Source organism: Cinclus cinclus, chromosome 10 (assembly GCF_963662255.1).
Source record: "Cinclus cinclus chromosome 10, bCinCin1.1, whole genome shotgun sequence".
NCBI lineage: Eukaryota > Metazoa > Chordata > Aves > Passeriformes > Cinclidae > Cinclus > Cinclus cinclus.
The window spans coordinates 4983565-4999941 of NC_085055.1; the positions used below are offsets into that span (position 1 = coordinate 4983565).

The 16377-nt window shown below is 42.7% G+C and overlaps 1 protein-coding gene across 1 annotated transcript; it reads right to left on the minus strand.

Moving 5' to 3' along the window:
* Positions 1 to 1670: 1670 nt before the first annotated feature.
* NCEH1 (neutral cholesterol ester hydrolase 1) lies at positions 1671 to 16377 on the minus strand. The gene is made up of 5 exons (XM_062499259.1): positions 16240 to 16377; positions 7681 to 7909; positions 5754 to 5823; positions 3660 to 3831; positions 1671 to 2288 (listed from the first exon to the last, which is right to left on the minus strand). The coding sequence occupies exons 1-5, from the start codon at positions 16375 to 16377 to the stop codon at positions 1671 to 1673; spliced, it is 1227 nt and encodes a 408-aa protein (XP_062355243.1).

Consider the following 16377-nt stretch of genomic DNA (forward strand, 5'->3'; position numbering starts at 1 on the left):
TGATCTACTAGTACCCGATGGGGTTTTTTAAAGAACTTTTCAGAATCCAGCTGTAAGGAGTGCTTTAATGAAATTGCCTTTGTCATGATCTCCAGGGTCTGAGAAGCCTCACTTTAGGGTTCCTGACAGGAACCAGGACAGAGGGGAGCAAACTGCTCAGCAGGACCCAAGCCCAGCAGCATCCCTGGTGTGGGACAGGCTGCTCTGAGGCAGCTCTTGGAGAAGGATGGAAAGTCAGAAGCCAGGGGAGCTGCTGAGTTCGTGCAGTCATGTTCACATCCATGTGCTTCACCCATGCCTGAGAGTTCAGCTTCACAGCTCCTTTGTGAGGTAGGAAATTACTCCCTCCCTTGCAGAAGTGGGGTGTAATGAGATGATGTTGTTCTTCTGGGGACCCACAGGAAGTCTGTGGTAAAGCTGAGGAGGAATTTGATCTCCTCTGTGCCTACTTTTGACACCACCATCATTTCTGCAAGCTGTGAGCAGCCTGGACAACAGACAGTCACTAAGTGGTTTCACTCCCCACATCCCTCCATCCTGCCTGTCTGAACTTTAGACTGGCTCAAACTGCACAGATTTCCTGCCCAGTAGTGAGATTACTTTACCTAGAGCAGGTTATAAGACAGACAAAGCTCAGCTGCAAAGTTCAGAATTAAATCTTCTGTATAGATGGGAGCCCACTTCTATTCGCTTGCTTTCCTCCTTTCATTAAGCAGGAAATACTATAAAAACTACAAACATAAAATAAAAGTCAATGAACAAAAACTTCTACTATTAATTACAAACATTAGTGCAAACCACACAGCAGACTATTTGTAGTAAGGTCAGTATTTTCTGTAAGGAGGTTGTACAACTGAGGCTTTAAACACAGGTAAGTCACATTCTTTAGCCAAGTAAGCAGTCAGCTTTGAAGGTCACTCACACAGGAAACCTGGATTCTGCTGCTACACATATTTTATCTTACTTATTTGTGTGTATGCGATCATACTTTTTATTGAAAATATATTTAGTCCTGTACCTTTTAAAAACATATTTATTAAAAGGCAGGAAAGACCAAATTCCAAAGCTGAATTACAGGTATGGCTAAGAGACTCATCTAGCATCATCGTAACTGTCTAGAAGAGCTTTTGTGAAAAATATTTTTAAAAATTTAAATGAGTAATTCGTCTATGGTAAAAAGCCAACACCTAAATCCATGCTTGTCATTCAAATGCGTGGCCCTGCTGGCCAAGGTGAGTGTTCTCATTGTGACATCAGTACTCAACACTGCTGTAATCTAGCTCATGTTTTTATATGTTCATAAGTAGAGGTATGTGTTAGGGCCAAGGCCTTTGTACCTAATTAAGAGTCAAAACTTGAAGGTTGCAGCCAGGTAAGATTCCTGCAGGAATCCCGACCTCCCTGCTCAACACATGTTTACGTTTGGCAATAGTCATCTGGGAGAAAGTGGAAAAAGACTGGTTTGAAAAAAAAAATACTTCTCAAAATGCTTTACCGGGCAAGGCCAACAGAGCTAGAAAACGCTGCAGTCAGTGGTCTGTACCCCCAGCAGCTGCAGCCAAACGGTGAAGTCAGAATTTGGAAAAGTGCACTTTTTGATTGTTTGCTCTTCTGCCAGAACAGGCGCCGGAAACCACGCACCCACCGTGCTTCCAGCAGGGACCCTCCCTTCAGAGGTTCTCATCCAACCACTTGATGTAGCTGTTCCTGGTCTGCACGCCGGCCGAGAAATCCGTGGGCCACACGGTGAAGATCATGCAGCCGTGGAAGCAGTCGTGGAAGTGGTCGAGGGTGACGGGCACGCCGGCGCGCTCCAGGCGCGCGGCGTACATGGCGCCGTCGTCGCGCAGCACGTCGTTCTCGCAGGTCAGCACGTAGGTGCGCGGCTGCCGCGCCAGCGTCGCGTCGTCCGCCAGCAGCGGCACCGCCCGCACGTCCAGCAGCGCCGGCAGCCGCTCCACGATGGCCGCCGTGCCCGTGGTCTGCACCACGGGCTTGTAGTTCTTCTTGAAGGAGGGAGGCAGCAGGGACGTCCAGTTGAGGCGAGCGCGGAAGGAGAGAGCGCGGCCCACGTTGAGGGCGGTGTGGTTGTTGACCAGCAGCTCGTGAGCCAGGTCGTAGTTGCCGTTGATGTAGTCGATCCAGTAGTTGACCATGACGTAGCGAGGAAGCACGGGCATGTTCTTGTTCTGCTGGTAGGAAGGCGTGTTGAAGTCAAACGCCTGGAGGACTGGATAAATCAAGGCCTGCAGTTTGGGTCTGATGGTCAAATCCTCATCTTTGCTAAGCTGTGCAGAAAACACAGGACGCAGTGAAGGTCAAAAAGAAGACAAACGTATATCAATGTGGAATTTGAGAAAAGAGAACATTCATTTGACGGTTTCAGACTGAATTCTGTGCACATAGAGGTAATGTGGCTGCTTTGTCTGGAGTATCAGCAGCCTGACCTTTTTCTGCTCTCTCAGGCAGACCCAGCATCCCCTTCCCAACAGAAATCAGTGACGTAAGTTTATTGAAGGGAGTAAGAACAAAAAAAATGTGTAATGTGGCATTTCTCTAACACGGTGCCCAGTTGAATAAGTGGCAACAGAAGGATTTCCTGAATCAAAGGAGCGACTCTTGCTTTTAAGAACTTTTCAAGGATTTTTCTTCCATGAATTGATCTGATTGTGTTTCTTTCAGCCAATGCAGACTGCTGCCATCCAAAAATCTAGCAAAGAATCACCCGGTCCAGAAGCACCTCCCTGAGTCTGACTCAACCTGCATTTGATTTGAGTCTATCAATTACACATTTGGTGCCCCCTGACTGCCTTACTGGAAGAGTCAGCAAACTCTGTTTTCATCTTCTGCCCAAGATACCCAGTTCCCTATGGTGTCTATCTTGTTTAAAGAGAATTATGCATCAGGAAATCAAATTAGGAATGCTCTTCCCAAAACACAGTCCTATCATGTTTATCAGTCCTCAACACTGAAGCTTTTATTGTAATTGTCTCTTATTAGTTTTTCCACCCTAATTCAATATCACAAGGGTTGTCATGCTAATTAGTTGCCCGGACATGGTATCTGCTTTCTTATCACTAATGGCTACGGAAATAGGAATAAGTTAGTAATAATAATATTTCATTCAACCATGAAAAATAGTACTTGCCTCGGGTTTCCTTTAAACTCTTTACCAGATCAAATTCAGATTACATTTAAACTGCAGATACACAAAAGAAATCTCCTTAAAATTGCAAAATGCTGCAGGAGGACAATTTAACAGAAGAATTAAGCTCCATTTACTGTATATTTTGTTCTTCATTTGTATTTGAAAGAAATACAAGCATATTTCCACAGACAATTAGCTAAAAATAGGCAACCATGTTAAGAAATTATGCTTACTTGGAAAAATAAGGAGTACACCAGCAAAATAGGTAAAAATTCATTTAGCTACTTGCTCTTGAACTCTGGTCCATAACAACTTGTGAACTGTAACAACACATCACAACCTATGTGAATCATACAGTGACTGATTCACTTTACACAAGAAATATGAGCAGATTATTTCACTCTGTTTTTAGGGGTGGTGCATCACCTTGTGATGGTGTGGCACAAAGAACCTGCCAGCCTCTCTGGGCTGCACTTCTTTAGTGCATTCCACAACACTCAGTGGGTGTTACCTGCTGGCACACAGCAGCTGCCAAATTCCCTCCTGCACTGTCCCCAGAGACTGCAATTCGACTGGGGTCCACTGAATACTCAGCTAAGACATCAGGCTGCAGGAAATGCTTTGTTGCACGAAGAGCATCGTGGTACTGCTCGGGGAACCACACCTCGGGCACCAGCCTGTATCTGCAAAAGAAAAGGGATGAGAAACAATTCTTACCTCTGCTTTATTGTACTGATGTTATTGTACCTCTCCTTCAGGATTTACAGGTGATATCAGATAACCTTTACTTGAAATTAGTATTTCATTAGGATAAATAGTACAGAAAAAGTAGGAGGTGCGTAATACCTATGTAAGACTTAATCTTATAATTAATGCTCTCATTTGGAAAAATTAAAATGAACCTACTAGACATGAATAATACCAAGATTGTATAAAATTGTGCAGCACTTTCCTAGGATTTCCCAATGGAGGATTTCATCATGCATTATAAAAATCAATAGTTAAAACACCCTTGGAAAGGGAGTTCATTACACTCTTTCTGGTTTTGATCCAAATTCCCACCTTAAAAAGTACAAGGGTGAGTAAATCATACACGCCCAACACGCTCCTGTTTGGCTGAGCCAAAACCTTCTGCTTCCCAGATTTTTGCTGATGGCAGGGGAGAATAAACCTTGCTACTCCTCTGTGCCATGAAATGAGCAAGAGCCAAGAAACTAAGTAATGCAAATGCTCTCCAGTGCTACAGATACAGTTCCTTTCCTTTATCAAGGAGAGGAGCAGAAATGCACCCATTGGGCAGGTGGGGGATGGAGGCACAGAGAGAGCAAACAGTCTGCCAGTAAGAGCCAGCAGCTGAATCCCAGACATGAGGACAACAGTGCAGGAGAAATCTGTTCATATTTACTGAATAATCTGATATCCAGGAGTTGTTACTGGGCCTTATGGTACAAAGCAAAGTTTCCAGCTTTTCAAACTACAGATTTTACACTTTCTCAGCAGAGCCTAGTGAACCAAAATTCAGTTCTCTGACTCAAAACATCTTTAGAGTGTAAACTAATAAAGTTTCATATGCAGCAAAAAAATTTTAAACTTAAGATTAAAACTTTCAAACTCCAATTGTGACCTGCTGTCAGAAAGCAATCTGTATCTTGTATATACAGGAATCTGAGAGTGTCCTTTGGGAACTCCTTGCAAAACTGTGTAACAGTAAACTGTGCATAGACTGTGAAAGAGAGATGTGCAATTAGACCAATGAGGACTCTAATTAGACTTGACTAATTGAATACAAACACCTTGATTGAAGGACATAATGATTACAGAGAAGAGGTAATAGTAACTCAGGGCAATAGGCACAATGATACCAGCATAAATCAGAAAAGGAATAATAAGGAACTTTTCAATATTGTGATTGCTGCTTGTCTGGACCAACCAACAGCTGCTTTTATAGTTTTCCTTGTTTCTAGTAATAAAAAAACAAAACAGTAAAAAAAAATAAACCAAACCCCCCAACCCTTTAAAGTATACTATAATAAGCATTAAATGAGTAACGTAACTCCATATAATTAAGTTGCAATTAGATTTCAAAGCTTGGTATGTAATGAACTGCAGGTGGGAAAATTGAGTCCTTTTTATCAAGTGGTTTGGTTTGAAAAAGAAAATACTGAAGTTGGCAATAAAAATGGGAACAGTACCAATCAAGTTGGAATTGTCTAGGTAATGTATTTAGTTAATCAAGAGGTTTGTTTGCCTTGGAATTGTTCAACATGTTAAAAAAGCAGCCCTGCTTCTCTGTTGTCTGGCAGTCTTCTGCTCTTGAGAGAAGCACAAGGCTTAAAACGGGACTGGAACAGTGGAAGATTGCAAGAGCAGCAGGAAACTGCCAGACCCCACAGTGTATTCTAAAACAATTAGAAACTCAAAATGAATTTCTGATACCATTCCAATTTGTTGTAATTTTAAAAGGATAAAGGTATCAGACTGCTATAGAAAATTGCTGTCCAAGTTAAAGTCTTATAGAGAAGCCACTAGCGAAGGAGAAGCTGAAAAAACTACGCTACATATTTATAATACCTTAAAACTATTGGGTCAGTTTTAGATTACTCACTCAATAGAGACAACAACAGCATTCAGAGATTCAGCCATGATTCTGCAGAGATTGTTGTAAAGGCTTGTTCCTGGAAGGGAAGGACATGGTGTTAGGGACATGTGAGTCAATAGTCACAAAGCTGTTCCTAAGCCTTCTCAGAAAACATGCAGCTATCACACAGATATATATCAGCCTTCAACTGTTCAAGTGCCAAATTCATACTACAGCAGAAGAAATGTAATTCATGCCTTCAGAATCCTGCAGTCTAATGCCTCCTTCCTCCTCTGTTTCTTGGTGACTCCAGACACGTCATTTCACCCACCTATCACAATTTTCTCAGTTGGCCAAAATCTAAGGCACCCAGAGGTTTGGGGGCATTAACATCCAGAGAAAGTTACTGCTGTATGAGTCACTGCCTATGGTTCATTTTATTATAGCATGCATTGCTTTGATTCAAATGAGTTGCCTTATTAATGTCAGTTGAGCTACTCATTTAAGGGAAGATTAATCACAGCTATCCTATTTATCAGAGGACTGATTATCTTTAATTTTGTTCCTTTCCAGTTACTCAACTGTTAGTTCCCAGTACTATAAAATATACTAGGACACTAAATGTTTTCTGAAGTAGCCAGTTTTAGAAGTTAATATTTAGGTGTAGCAATTGTGTCATTAACTTCTGCATCTTGGACTCAGGGATACATCTGGCAAAACCAAGCTATAATCATCCTGACAAAGTGCAGCAATCTAATATAAACTTTTGCACAAGAGTCATATGCAAACTATTACAGGACAAATGATGCAGGCAGGAGGTTAACCAGCTTTAGGCTGGTCTAATAACACCCATTTCAAAGCACAATTCCTCTACAGAAAGAGGAGTAAAATATTTAACTGCTACAGGACCAAGAGACTGTAATTTCCAAAGGCATGTGAAGGCCACATTTTGAAGCTATTTAGGAACCTAAATCTCACTCAAATCATGGTCTAAATGACTTGTACATCCAGAGCCCAAATGCAATCAATATATAGTCCATGTTTTGTATAATTTTGTTAAATTCCACTGATGCTCTTTTTCTGTAGAGGAAACTGCAGAATGCATCAGGGCTGTATGGACTTCAGGATGTCATGGGAACAATGTGGAAGGAAAAGAGAGAAGGCTCTTCTCAGATCTGAATCTCAGAGCAGCCACAGGAACCACAAGGCCTTTCTCTCCCAAGCTGTCTTCCTCCTGCACAATGTGGAAGGAATCAGTGGTTACCTTATCACTGCTGATAGCTCTACCTCACTTCCTCTGATCATGTTTGTGGTTTCCAAGTTAATGGAGTAAACAGCGTTAAACTTCAAGGTAATTATGCTAGTGGTGGTGGTAGTCCCTAAGGAGTAACCCTAAGAGGAACCAACCTCAACCTGTTTCCCTCACACTCCTGTCTGTGCTCAGCACTGTGTATTCCCAGGTACCAGTTATTCAAGAACCAAACATTAGCAAGGTTGATGTATACAGTGTAGATCAGCTCAGTCCTCTGCTAATTACTCTCTGAAAATGGGGGAAACCCACCTAATTTCCTTATATGTAGCCACTGGAACCTGATCAGCAAGGACAGACTATTGCACATTACCTCAGAAAGTGGGGGACTGGCCCAAGCAGCTCACCCAGGCATCACAAAAATTTAATCAAAAAAGCTACTTTATTCCTCTCAGGATGTAACAAAATTAACCTCTAGGTCCTCTTAGAGCTCACATGCAGGTAAGATATGCACTTCTGCTGTGTGTTCATGATATTTTTCTCCCTCTCTCGATATACTTGATCCACCAGAGGGGAGACAATCACTGCAAAAATGCAGGTACATCTTAGCAAAACTGCCATTCCTAGCAGAAAAGGGATCTTTTGGCTTTTCCTGCTAGGAGAAAAGCAGACTGAAATCCTATTTAATTACTGGCAGACACCTACTTGCACTAGCCAAGGCCCAGCCCCCTCCATGGATGTAAACAACGCTGCGCTTGAGGCTTTCATCTCCCGTCGCAGGAGGTTCAAACACTCTCACTTCCACGCCGTCAAAAACTGCATCCGTGATTTTAATGTCTTCAGAGGAGACAGACTTCAGCTTGTCAAAGGTGCAAATCAAATAATTCAGAACTATCAAGTGATGGCTGAGCCTCAGATAGTGAATCAGGTGACACTAGTGGGGGGGGGAAAAGAAGGAAAGAAATTTGTGTTACTTCAGAGTATATCATATGCTACCACACTGATGTGTAATACAACTGCCTTCAAAGGGCAGGTTCTACATGATTCTTACAATACTCACTGGAAAATGAAATTTGATCAAGAACCTCTAGTGTTTTTAAAGCTGTATTAAAACAAAACGCTGCCTGTAAAAGATTTTCTGTGGAAAAATGAAATTAAACCATGAACAATTCATGGATCACAACCATGAATGAGCTCTCAGATCCTCTAAAAGACATGTTGGAAGGAACAAACCTCGTGTTCCACTAGGGGACCTATGCAGCTCCTCAGAGCGGTGCCAGCAGAGGGCAATACCACACAGGCGATGTTTTTTGGTGGAAAAGTATCAAAAATGCAGATTATTTCTCTTGTTCCACTGCAAAGCCTAAGTCCTTCTACTTCCAAATTAAGAAAAGTTCCCAAGGACTGCAAAGAAATTTGGAAACAGGAATAGTCTTACAGGAATATAATGGTGTTTTTTGGCTTGTCCTGTGTTTACCTGCTGAATTGGGAAGGATCTGAAACATTAGCCAAGAACAAGAGTAGGTTAATGACACTTTTTTCCAACCCCAGAGACTCAAGTGTGATACATTTTTATGTGATTAAAACACCGTGAAACTGAAGAATTATTTGATCCTTCTGTCTCTTTATGGTAGAAGGAGACAGGTTTTATTCCCTTTAGCTATCCAGGACTTTTATTTTCATGTTTATTCTTAACATTTTGCAATTACTCGATTAGAAACCTGTTTCTCTTAGCAAACACTACTGGGATTCAAGGCACACCTCCACATGAAATGCTCATGACCTGCTCCCCACACATGACCTGCTCACTATTTGTAGTGCATACCTGTCCCCATGCCCTGGATGGTTCACCAGGGGTGGCAAAAGGGCAGCCAAAGGACCACAGTGTCCAGACTGACCTTTTAAAAGAAAAAGTAGTGGAGGTCTTTCACCTTTAAGCTCAGAAACTGGACAACCAGCGAAGCCTTTTGTGCAACTTTCTCAGTCAAGGCACTGGAGTTGGGAGGCAAAATTAACAGATATACTGAACACACACCTGTAGGAACACTACCACTAGGAAAACTGTCAGCTGGAACCTTTTATTTTATGTCCAGATACAAAACACTTGGAACAAGACTTGTCCTGTTGTATAGGGCTTGTCTACACATGCCCATTTTGCAGTGTGAATTCTGCCATTCCCACTAGCGCAGTGCAACCTGCTACAAAATTTCAAGATGCTGACACAGAGCCAGCAGGGTCACCCAGGCACTGGTCTGACCACATTCACCTGCTGAAGAACAGACAGCTGCCAGTTTAACCTGTACAAAATCTGCACACACCCCCTTCTAGAATAAAGCCAGCTTTGAAGCACTCAGCATCCTCTTTTCCAAAGAAGCTCGTACAACCACAATCTCTAACGTGTCATTTTTTTTCTCTGCCCTAATTAGTTTGAATTAAAAAGAAAAGAGAAATATTTGCTTTCATGCAGGTTCTGCACAGAAAAGGCCTTGCACAGCTCCCACTGCAGACTGCTGTAGAAAAAAAGGAAAAGTTTCATACTTAAAAAACCCTCAAAATTTACACCAAATACAATGGTCTGTTATGTGACCTGGGTGAGGAATTTACTTCCAAAACAAGAATTTTAAAAAAATTGCTTTCTTTTCTTGTTTTAACTTGTGATAACATCACCCTGCTGAAATGGTTTGGTACGAAATCAAATTTTAAAACTTTGCTGCTTTTTGGAAGAGATATAATTTCTTCATACTGCAAGTCTTTTCTCTGGGAGAAGAAACACAAAATATCCACCCAGAGGGAAGAAATGCTGAATTCACAAGGCTGTTTGTATCTTTGAGTTTCAGCCCGTGTTTTTTCTCCCACCATTACTTAAAATTCCCACAGGAAACCCCAGAATTAGTTTGAAATCTGAAGAGCAATACATCTATTAATAATGTGGCACACAAATTGGTGGGCTGCCATTGATGTAACCACATAAAGGTCTGATCCTCTCTGTGCCCTATGGAGGTTCCTGGGGGAGCTAACCACTGGGAAGCAGTTTTAGAAATACTGCTGAAGAAAATGTTCTTGCAAATTTTATTTAGCCTGACTGTGCTGCAATAGACATCTCATTTTTGTTTTCTCCCAGTTTAGTTTGCATTCTTTGTAGACAAGATTACCACATGTTCCTGGGATCAGGGATGTTTTGTTTCCAAGGCTAGTTAGTGGCATTTACCAAGAAGTGTTTTGTCCTGTTCTTCAAACCACAGAGCACCCTGGCAATCTGCAGCCCATGCTCTTTCATGCCTACTTCTCCTAGAATAGGCCACTCTTTCCAAGAATCCACAAACCAGGAAGAGATGCTTTGTGCATCAGGGCACAAATGCAACAGTCCTAATTGTTTATCAGATGTGGGCAGGTTTTTTGCCAAGCATTTATCAGATAGATTCTCTGTTAGTCAATCTACCTAATCAGCCTATTGGCCTGTTACTTGCAAGGCATCAGGATTGCACCTTTTGCTGGCAAAGAACCAGTCTTATCCAAAGTTCTCACAAATAAATTTCTTATTTTCCTCTCTCTAAATATTAAAAAAGTATCTACCATATCTTAGCAGTCTGCACTAATACTCCTGGCAAAAGATGTGGTTGGCTAACTCTCTTCCAGGAGTGCCTTGCCCCTCAAAGAACTGCCCTGGCCATCCTGATGCCTGTTCTTCCCTGGCACCTTTCTTGTGGTGCCACTGGAAGCCTCAGAGCATGATGCTGCTGCACCAGCTCAATACAAACCCAGCAGAGCCAGAGAAACACCAAACTTCAGCCATGTCACCACCTCACTGCTACCCCAAGGCAGGAGAAGGGATGGGACCAGCCCTTGTGGCAGCAGCTGGATTGCCTCAAATCCAGTATAAAACTGGAATTCCTCATCTCATGTGAGCAGTAATAGATTTGATCTTTGCTGGTAGCTGTGATTTTTACCACCATTCCTGTTACAACCTGCAGGGCTGCTGTAGGTTATCAAATGTAACACTTAAATATATTTGGGTATTGTGGGTGTGGAAGGGGAGAGGGAGAGGGAAGGGAGAAGAGAAAGAGAAGAATTATGTTTTCTGGTGAAAAGGGAGAGCAGACAGTGCTGTAATACTAAAAGCTAGCAGAAAGGAAGAGAAAGTATAAGGAAAAGGGGAAAATAAAGAGACTACAGGAAAGAAAGAAAGGAAGAAAGAAAGAGGAGATAGTATAAAGATGAAAAGCCTGTGGGCAACTGGCCAGAATTGCCGTGCCTGCCACAGGCACAGCACATTGCTAGCTCTGGGTCACAGCTGCAAGTTTCCTCATTACAGCAAAATCTCCTTTTCTTTCACCAGGTCATTCCCATGCCTGAGATTTTAAGGTAAGGACTATGCAGGCACTCCCTAGGGGCTGAACTGTTCAAGACTGACACCTTCCTTCTGGTAAATTCTTTGATAAGGGGTGCCAGATACTGAAAGAGTTAATTGATGCAGGAGAAATTTTTCAGTAGATGAAGAAAGGAGTCAGGGCAGAAAAAAGTACTGCACCAGTGAGGCACCATTACTTCACCTTTAACCACCAGTACTGGTCCCTAAATTATATGGATTCTTCTATTGGCTCCTCAGCTGATAATTTAATGAAGAAACTCAACCCTCAAGGACTTGAATTCCATACTTGTCATGCGTTCTGTATTGCAAAAAAGTAACCCAAAAGTTTTTGTTGCTAATGTCCAGTAACCTCTAATGCTACTCAGCACATGGGGACTCTCTGTCCTCAGATGACTTCCTTGGCTAACCCTGGCTCTGCCCTTTAGCCACAGAATTATTGCGACAGGTCGCGCTTGCAGCACACAAAGGCAACACCCTCCAGAGCCACCAGCTGCTCCCTCCAGTGCCTTCCCAGACAGGCAGAGCCAAGGTCTTGCATTGACCTTTCAGGCTTTGGGGGAGATCAGGAACTGGGCAAAGAGCTAAGGCTCTTTTTACATCCAGCACTACTTGGGACCGAGCCAAATCTGACTCATGACTCAACCGATTAATGATGCTGGAACTGCAAGGCTGAACTGTCTAAAACGCAACTTCTTACTTTAACAGACACAGGCACTATAGTCAGTTCTGGCATTGCTTGGAAAAGGACACTTCTATAAAGATTAGAGGCCACAATGCCAAGACAACATCTGTAGTCAGTAACAGATTAGTGAAAAATAAACAGGATCATTTCCACATTTAGCTGTGTGTGGAACATATTGTTTTGTGTGCATTTCAGGCAATTTACCCTGTTGAAGGGTGATTTTACAAAAATATTTCTCAATGCAAATATCATGTTGCCCAATAAAGAAAATGACATTTTAATATCCTTAGATAAAGACAGTTTTCAAAGACAAGTGCTCTTAGTTTTAGGAAATTCCTTTAGAACTAAAAAGAAACTGTTTCTGTTTATTAATTAAAAGCAAAATCTAGATTAGGTTTTAATGTAGATTTTGTGCATGTACCTATTCAACCATGATGATCTGCTTTTAACAGCTACATAAGTTATCTGTTCCTGCAAACAGGACTTACAGTGTGGTTCAGTTTCTGCTCAGGTGCCAGTGCTGTGAGAGCTACATGCCATAACTAAAAACCTGGTTTACTGTAAATCAATTCTAAGACTGTTCTTACATCCAAAACCATCAAACACTTACTTCACTGCCTACAACTATGACTTACATCTGTCCAGAAGTCACAGACTCTGACAAATAGATGAGAAATTGAAGTATTAGAAAGAACTAACACTGTTTTCTTTACTCCTGAATGTTGATATCCCATGGTTGATTTTATTCCAAAAGTGAGTGGAGAAGAAGCACAAAGGAAACACCTGGCTCTGTAAAGCTGCCTGCCTTCTTCCATATACATCTATTTGATGGCCTCTATGCCAACCCGTTTATCCTTCCAAACCTTTGCTAACAGCTGTCCCAGTTCCAAAAAAATCCACCTTTCCTTGCTATGCACCAGAAAAGCAAGTGTCTTGACTGTGGTATTCAGAAATAACTTACTTCAAAGGACTTGAATAAACATGTACTGCTCTCTTTCCTCCTCTAAGGGAGAGTGGTTAGAGGAAGAAGTGGGAAATGTCTGTTATCAATACTGCTGTTACAGCAGAATTATCAAGTATTGCTCTAGACACTTCAAAATAGACACCAACTGAAAAAATGACTGTGGTTAAATCTGTGTCTCAATCCTGCAATTAACTTTATGTGGCTTCCCAAATTTCAGTGAAGCTCAGTTCTCATGTACCTGTATATATATGTATGTATAAAAGTTTTTAATTTCTAATCTCAAATTGTGTTATATCACAGTTTTATGTAAAAATGTTACAATGTCCCATTTTAAGACAGGTGACGGGAAAATTACCCTTTTTTATGTAAGCATTTTCACATCAAGTCATTAATATCATTAAAGTCTCAGTTTCTCTGTTTTCTTTCCAGAGCAGCACAGGACATTAGAGAGGGCACTGGAACAAGGCTCTAAAAAGTTATCTCAGTTTTCAGCTCCTTCCTGGAATTTTTGTGGCCTCATATAAGCACTCCAGCTCTTCCTACCTCCGTTCCCCCCAGTTTAAGTCTAGGTTAGCAGTATCAGTTCCCTTCTGTAGTACACTTTGAAACCTACTTAAAGAAACTTCCCTCTAAGCATTATGTACTTTTTAAACCACCTGATTACACTTGAACATTTATTGGAGTCTCACAATGAGCCAGGACACTGACTCAGTCCCAAGCTTGTAAAGAAATTTATAGCTGACTAGGACAAAACTCTACATGCAAATGTAAAAACCTTATCATTAGGACGCTGGAAGCCAATGACAGCCCTATTGTGTTTTATTCACTGTGATTATTAATGCACTGAGCAAACAAACACATTATCCCTAACAAGAAATAGTCACACTTAATCATCAGAGTCTTGACAAATCCATGTCAAAATAAGCAAAAGACAATTAATTTATTTGAAGCATGTGAAATTTGTGGGGGAAAAGTACATTTCAGAGATTTTAAAATTAAAAAGGTGTTTCTGTCAGCTATCAGACCTATAAAGCAAAGTAGTAAACAGCAAGCTGAAATACATTCAGAAGTGGGTGAAAGTTCAACAGTCACACTGACAGAAATGTTAAACCATTTGGCCTTGAAATAGCTGATAGACAAAGAAAGAGGAAGCTGAGCTCTAGAAAAGGACGTACACTTTATGATATATAAACACACACAAAAGCTGCCTAACAAAGTAAACACACAAGCTTAACCTTTACAATCCTACCTTCAGTTGACAAGAGCTCCTTCCTAATGACAGTAATTTATTCTGACTGTGCTGTCTCAGTTAGAAAGATTTCTGAACACTTGGAAAGCACCTTCTCTTTCTCTCCAGAAACCAATGCCCCGAGGCTCACCTGTTGTGTGACTGGGGCACCTCTAACAACTCACCTCCATCATGCGTGTATGTAAAACTCATCTGTCCCTTTGGTTTGCAAGTGATGCTGCAGGAACTGTTACTTGCTTTGTAGTTTTTCTCACTATTGAAATTTTTATTTCTAAGGCCAGAGATGTAAACAACTAAGAAATAACCTCTTTCCCCTAACAAAGTCTTCCCTGCCCCGGAGAGTGGGGCAGATGTGGGCACCTCAGCCCTGCTGCCAGCCTGCTCCAGCTGGAACCCACCAGGCTTTGTCCTGCCAGCTCCTCCTGGATTATGACCTCTAGAATATCTCAGAAGAGATACTCCTCAGCCTCCAATCTAGAGGCACCAGAATGCATCTATACCTAAAACATCAAATAAATTGAATGTGTTGCTGAGACAGCAGCAATATAAATGTATATAGTCACAGTCATACCATTTTCTAAAGTTAGGTCTCCTTCAGCCAGGGGTTCTGGCCTTGATTCAGGTGTTCCTGGACAAATTATGACACTCTGTTTTGCAGGAAGCATGGCCCTTCTGTCCCTTCTTTGCAATGAATTTGGGCAAGCTGATCACCTGCAGGTCAGTCATGTGAGTTAAAAACATGGAGCCAGTGAATGTCAAGCCATAGGTTTTACTGCAGAATTTAACCTATTGTATTGCATAATTTTCCTATTATACAGGACAATATACAAGTGACCAGGTTTTATCTGTACAGCAAATGGGTTGTAGCATTTAATCCTAGAGGCATGCTTCGATTCAGCCATACAACTGGACCATAAAATGTCCCAGGAGAGTGATCCATTTAGTCCCAGCCTCTGTCTCCAAAGGTGACAAGCAGAGAAGCTATTCAGGCAGAATATACGAGCTTGGACACTGTGTAGTCCACTGCCCTCATGCTTCGCACTATCCACTGCTACTGCATTAAGAATGTAGCAAGTATATTCCCACCTAGTCCATTTATGAACCCTCTGTCCTCTTTTTGAAGGCATCATCATCTGCTCAAAATAGAATCTTTTGCACATTTCAAAACGATTTAGTAAACTGAAATAAAAATCAAAACAACCTCGAGTTTTCACATACATAGTGCCTTACATCAGTCCTGTTCATGACGATCAGTCCTTGTGAAAGATCAGATAATATTAGAAGAAAACAAACTTCACAGCTAAGGCCATTGTCAGAAAATGTGCCATCCCTGTTCCGTTCATGTTAGCATAAAAATACTGGCAGAAAATAAGGGAGAAATCATTAAGTGACAACTGCTTTGTAACAAAAAGCAAGCATTCAGAGAGTTTTCTTTAGTAATAAGACTTCCAATCAAGTTTAATATTTGACAGAGCTTCGTATGTCTTCTTTCCCTAAGGCATACGCAACGGATCAGATTAAAACCCACTAATTCTTTTTTCCTGACCACAAACCGGCAAGTCGCGTACCAGACCGAGCCCCACGCGGTCAGGCTGCGCCGGGAGCCCCGGGCAGCGCTGGCAGCGGGCGGTGCCGAGCGGCGCTCGCCGGACGGACGGACGGACGGTCGGACGGACGGACACCCGGGGCTGTCCCGCTCCGCTGCCGCCGCGGAGCCAGCGAGTTACAGAGGGACACGAGCTCGCTTCTACTGCCGCATGCGGGACCGGCCCCAGCTCCGGCCCGCGGCACACACGATGTCACCGAGCCGGGGACTCCCCGCTCGGCTCCAGCCACAAGGCAGCTCCAGGGAGCCGGGCCGGGAGGGCTGTGCGGGGACCGCACCCGCTGCGCGGACGCCCCGGGGTCGGCACCGTTACCGCGCTTTCGACCGCCCCCGGCACCGGCGCGGGGGTTGTCCGCCCGCAACCCCCAGAGCCGGGGTGCCGGGGCCGCCTTACCGTCTGCTGCACCGCCCGGAAGGTGGCATCCAGCAGCATCAGCTTCCAGGGGTCGGACACGGCGCCGGGCAGCGGCAGGTACACGTAGTAGGCGGACAGGGCGGCCAGCGCCGGCAGCAGCACCCAGGCGGCCCGCAT